Source organism: Muntiacus reevesi, chromosome 2 (genome assembly GCF_963930625.1).
Source record: "Muntiacus reevesi chromosome 2, mMunRee1.1, whole genome shotgun sequence".
Lineage (NCBI taxonomy): Eukaryota > Metazoa > Chordata > Mammalia > Artiodactyla > Cervidae > Muntiacus > Muntiacus reevesi.
In genome coordinates this window covers 104,852,814-104,858,813 of record NC_089250.1, presented here as the reverse complement: position 1 = coordinate 104,858,813, position 6,000 = coordinate 104,852,814, and the positions used below count along the sequence as shown (strand labels likewise).

The 6,000-nt window shown below is 40.3% G+C and overlaps 1 protein-coding gene across 3 annotated transcripts in view; it reads right to left on the bottom strand.

The window, feature by feature from the left end:
- Positions 1 to 1,394: 1,394 nt before the first annotated feature.
- HKDC1 (hexokinase domain containing 1) overlaps positions 1,395 to 6,000 on the bottom strand; it is a 41,386-nt gene continuing 36,780 nt past the window's right edge. For all 3 annotated transcript variants that reach the window (XM_065922488.1, XM_065922489.1, XM_065922490.1), the window contains one exon: positions 1,395 to 2,873. In XM_065922488.1, the coding sequence (XP_065778560.1) occupies positions 2,726 to 2,873 (148 nt within the window). In that variant the 3' untranslated portion in view covers positions 1,395 to 2,725. The remainder of the gene's footprint in view (positions 2,874 to 6,000) is intronic.

The window sequence follows — 6,000 nt, the reverse complement described above, 5'->3', positions numbered from 1 at the left end:
AGTATCTATTTTGTGTAAGGCTCAAGTCCCATTGGGTGGGGTAGAAGAATGGAGTGATTCAAAGGAGAGCAAAAATTCATTCACATGCTTGTTTGAGCATTCATTCATTTGTTCGTTTAGAGAACTGTCCAGCGGTACTCAATGCCAGCCACTGGGGTAGGCTCTGGGGACAACAAGAAAAATGAAACCCAACTCCTTATTCTCATGGAGCACCCATTCCGTCTGATGGAGAGGAGAGAAAACAAGATTTCTGAAGAGAGAGAGTGGGAATGATCCCATTTGTTCTGGGGTCATAGTCACGGGGAAACTCTAGTTCTTACACTTATATTCATCAGTTGTTTCTGGACAAAAGGTGGCTGGGAGAGTCACCACAGAGGTAGAAAACATAGACAACAATGCCTGTTCTAAGAGGACAAGCCTGTGGGGTGTGCGTGAGGACAGTTTACCTTGTTGTGTGGTTGCTGGTCCTGCCTAGTAAACTGTGAGAGGTTAGCCCTCCATTGCCCCGGGTGTTTCTGGGGCTGGCCGGTTCAAAGACGACAGAAAGGGTATCTGCCCTCTCTGTAGTTCCGTTTTGGTTCAAGGATTCTATGATGCTATAAGTAGTCAGAATGTTGCCTAGATACCTTGGGGCTTCTCTTTCTTGCAAGAAACCAACCCGAGAGACAAGTAGGCCAGGTGACTTCGAATCTGCCAAACATGTGCTGAAAGACCAGGGGTGGGAGAAGGTGGTGGTACAGATCCCTGAATCTCTGGGCCAGGTCATCCATCCAGGCAGGATGGCAAAGGGAGAGACTCCAGCAGAATCAGGAGAGAAAGGGACTTGGAGCTGGGGGTATCTTAGGAATAGCAGACCTGGGGAAAGGATAATAAGGACAACAAGGTCTGGGGCTAACTAAGTAAAATCTGTTAAGGTGAAACATTTCCCCAAGGAGGCATAACCTCAAAATGCAAAAAGATAACTTTAACAAACACACACAACATCCTTGAAGAGAGGTATAATGCCAATGCAAAAAAAAAAAGTTCATTTTCGTAAATCTAAAACCTGTCCACAACAGTATCTCCATACCTATTTCATAAATGTGTGAAAAACATATTTCCTAGGGAACTCCCTCATCTGTCCCCAAGCCTCAACTGAACTCTCTCTTACCCTCCCTCCAGCCTCCTCCGTTCTATCTGTTTGAAAGTCCTGCTTTAGCAAATGAAGACAATTTAGCACCATTAAGTACATGAAATAAATCAATCTGCATGGTCTGGAATATCAAATATCATTCTATTCAGTTTGTTACCCATGATAATGGCCAACACTTATTCTAAGAAAAATTTCTTGGAAGACTTTATTTCAATCATGCTTCTATCTAGGAAATATTTAATAGGAATAGCACAGTGCTGGGTTCACTGGGCCAGAACAAAAATGTATCTAACAAAGCACTTACAATCTACCAGGCCTGATAAGAAATGTGTACAGTTAACTCTGTGATAAGGTAGAAGGTTACAGGTGGTTTAGAGAATGGGAGCGGGGAATTAAATGAATAGAAAGAAAAAGAGAGAGGACATCCAGTGGGAAAAAGGTCAAGGACAGGCCAATTCCTCTTAGTTCTGGAGGGTAGAATAGACAGATGGAGCATGTAGGAGGGGCCGAGTTCCAGAGAGGTAGGGGTCAGTTTGGAAGGTGAAAGTTCTTCTGGTCAACTCCTGCTGTTCCAAAGCAAGAGCTGTAGGATCATGTGGTAAATGCCCTGGTCACAGGAAGTATTCATTCAAATCAAATTCAGATAATTTGTTGAAGATATTATAGAAAATAGTCCATATATTTTCTCCTTGTTGGTAAGAGGTTTAAAGTTTAAACCACAACTTCTGACTCTATGTGTCTCTTCTTCCACCAACAGAGCATGGAGTTCCCAAGGGATGAAATCATGTCATTCCCAGATGAAATATTAAAACTTCATTCAAAGATTCTTGGGAAATCAAATATTTTTTTATTTACTGGATTTCATATACCTGATAGTCCTTTATAAAGCTATCATTAGCAGTGGCACAAACCACCTGTAAAATGACTAACAGGTGCCCCGAACAGCACCCTCTCTGTCACTCACATGTATTGAGAAAGAAATCCTACAGGGAGCTGATATAACTCACTTTAGGCGTGAAGAGTTTCCTCTGGGATCCCTGGCAATCAATGTTTCTTCCTGGGACTGAATACTCCAAAGTTTTGTTCTCACTTCATGCTTGAAGTCAACATGACAAGTTAGAGTAGATCTCCAGGTGATTACGTGAGCCCCTATCCCTCTGAAATGTGCATTCCCAGTAGATGGCCCAATCTGCTACAAGCCATGACTGAAGCATTCCCATAAGGAAGTCAGCCAGCCAAGCCACCTGGGCAGATTGTGTGTTTGCTTCCAAGTCCAGCAGTCACAGGACCCTAAGCCACAGAAAATTAACAGCTCAGCTCTCAATTGAGAAATTTGCTGAAACGGAACCTCTCGGGACCAGTGCTTTGGTTTTTACAAGTTGGCCCATCTTTGGTACAAAGATGGCAAATAGAGAGTCATTTAATGCCGTTGAAAGCCAGTAACAAAATTCTAAGAGTACCCAAGAACCTGGGGTTCTCTTTTGATCATCCAGAAGGTGAAGCCAGCCAGAAGCTTGCGTGTTGGTCTCGACATCTGCCAGAGGAAAGGCTGGTCAGTAGCCAAAGAACACCAGGCCCAACCCCAGGGGCTTCCTAGTGCTCCCTCTGTGCCTGCTGTAGCCTCTTGGCCACAGCAGTGATCAGAGCTGCTCCCTTCCCACTCCCGTCTTCTGACAGCATGAACATCACATCACATTGAGGAGCTAGTTCTTTCACAGTTTCCCGCAGTATCCGAGAAAAGCTATAGAAAGAGAAAGGGAAAACATCATTGGCACTTAGTTGTGGCATGTATCAGTAGTTCATGCCTTTTTATGAGTAACGTTCCATTGTACAGATGTGCCACATTTTGTTTATCCATTCATCAGTCATCAGTTGATGGTGAGACTGTAAACTTGCATAGCCATTATAGAAAACAGCATGGAGGGTCTTCAAAAATTTAAAAGTAGAACCAGCACATGACCCACTAATTCCACTTCTGGGTATTCAACCAAAGAAAACAAAACACTAAATAGAAAAGCTACATGTATTCCTATGGTCATTGCAGCATTATTTACAACAGCCAAAATATGGAAGCAACTCAATTGTCCATCAATAGATGAATGGATAAAGAACTATGATACACATACACATATACACACAACAGTATATTAGTTATAAAAAGGATGAAATCTTGCCATTTGCAAAAAGATGAATGGATCTAGAGGGAATTATGCTAAGTGAAGTAAGTCAAACAAAGAAAGACATACAGCATGATTTCACTTATATGTGAAAAAACAAAATAAAACAGAGCTACAGATACAGAGAACAAACTACTGGTGGTCGTCAGAAGGGAGGGGACTAGAGGATCAGGCAAAACAGGTAAAGAGGATTAAGAGGTATAAACTTTCAGTTATAAAATAAGTAAGTCAGTGGGATATAATATACAGCATAGAAAATATAGTCAATAATATTGCAGTAACTTTATACAGTGACAGATGGTTACTAGACTTATGGTGGTGATCAATTTGCAATGTATATAAATATCAAATAATTATGTTGTATACCTAAAACTAATATAATATTGCATGTCAATTATACTTCAGTTAGACAAAAAGATGGTAAATTTTTCCCTTAATAACCTTAAGCCTTGCAACCCACTAGTATAGGATATTTTTCCAATTATTTAGGCCTTTCTTAATTTCAACAATGTTTTGTAGTTTTCAGTGTACAAGTCTTATACCTCTTTTGTTAATTTACTGTTAAGTATTTTATTCTTTTTGATGCTATTTCAATGGGATTGTTTTCTTAATTTCATTTTCAGATTATTCATTGTTAATGCATAGAAATGCAGTTGATTTTTGTATACTGATCTTATGTCCTGAAACTTGACTGAATTTGTTTCTTAGTTCCAAAAGTTTTTCGTGGATTCCTTAGGATTTCTATATACAATATCATGTCATGTGCAAACAAAGATAGTTGTAGTTTTGTTTTTCCAATATGGATGCCTTTTAGTTCTTTTTCTTGCCTAATTGCCTGTCTAGACTTACACTTGATTCTCCCTTTGAGGTCACATAATTTTTTGATCTGGATCCTATAAGCCTCTCCCTTAAATAAAGACTTGACTGAGAGACAAAAACCACACAATCATCTGTAGGCAGTGTTAGAAACAGCACAATGTTGAAGAACAGTGGTAAGAGTGGACATCCTTGTCTTGTTCCTGACTTTAAGGTGAAATCATCCATCCAGTGCTTCCCAGTAAGTATGGGAAGTGCTTCCCCAGTAAGCATCAACTGCGGGTTTTTCACAGATGCTTTTATCAGGTTGAAGGAGTTCCTTTATTCTTAGTTTGTTGAGTGCTCTTATCATAAAAGGTGCTCAATTCAGTCGCTCAGTTGTGTCCGACTCTTTGCGACCCCATGGACTGCAGCAAGCCAGGCTTCCCTGTCCATCACTAACTCCCAGAGTTTACTCAAACTTATGTCCATTGAGTCAGTGATGCCATCCAACTATCTTATCCTCTGCCGTCCCCTTCTCTTTCTGCCTTCAATCTTTCCCAGCATCAGGGTCTTTTCAAATGAGTCAGTGCTTCACATCAGGTGGCCAAAGTACTGGAGTTTCAGCTTTAGCATCAGTCCTTCCAATGAACACCCAGGACTGATCTCCTTTAGGATGGACTGGTTGGATCGCCTTGCAGTCCAAGGGACTCACAACAGTCTTCTCCAACACCACAGTTCAAAAGCATGAATTCTTCAGTGCTCAGCTTTCTTAATAGTCCAACTCTCACATCCATATATGACTATTGGAAAAACCATAGCTTTGACTAGACAGACCTTTTTTGGCAAAGTAATGTCTCTGCTTTATAATATGATGTCTAAGTTGGTCATAACTTTTCTTCCAAGGAGCAAAAGTCTTTTAATTTCATGGCTGCAGTCACCATCTGCAGTGATTTTGGAACCCAAAAAAATAAAGTCTCTCACTGTTTCCCCATCTATTTGCCATTAAGTGATGGGACCAGACGCCATGATCTTAGTTTTCTGAATATTGAGCTTTAAGCCAACTTTTTCACTCTCCTCTTTCACTTTCATCAAGAAGTTCTTTAGTTCTTCTTTGCTTTCTGCCATAAGTGTGGTGTCATCTGCATATGTGAGGTTATTGATATTTCTCCCAGCAATCTTGATTCCAACTGGTGCTTCATCCAGCCCAGCATTTCTCATGATGTACTCTGCATATGAGTCAAATAAGCAGGGTGACAATATACAGCCTTGACATACTCCTTTTCCTATTTGGAACCAGTCTGTTGTGCTAGATTTTATCAAAAGTTTGATCTGCACCTATTGAAATGATTATATGGTTTTTGTCCTTTGGTCAGGTATTGGTTCAAAGGAAGAGGCTTGCAGGAATCACAGCAAAAATCTGTGACTTCAAGGGAAGAATCAAGAAAACAAATCAGTCAGTTATCCTGGATAATTAGTCAGCATCATAGGAAGGGCTAAGCATCAAGGACTACAGTAATAATATGTTTATCTATATATTTCAGCATGATTAGAAATTTTTACAAGCTGGCTAAAACCTTTCTTCATCTACCAAGGTAAAATGTGAAACATTAAATAAAAATAAAAACTGCCATCATTGCCATCTTCGTAATATGTCACATAGTCTACAGACACTATTTAACTGAATTCTCCTGACAACCTATGAGGTCGGTATGCTTTTTATCATCCTTTTACAGATAAAGAACTAGGGTCAAAGAGGGTAAGAAACTGGCCTTGGGCCTCCCAGCTTCTAAGCAGTGGAGCCAGGATTCAAATTCACTCTTCATCCTTCTGCCTGCTGATTCTGAGCTCATACTTGACACACTCTCTGTGGTGTGCAAAATACTCAGTTCTCAT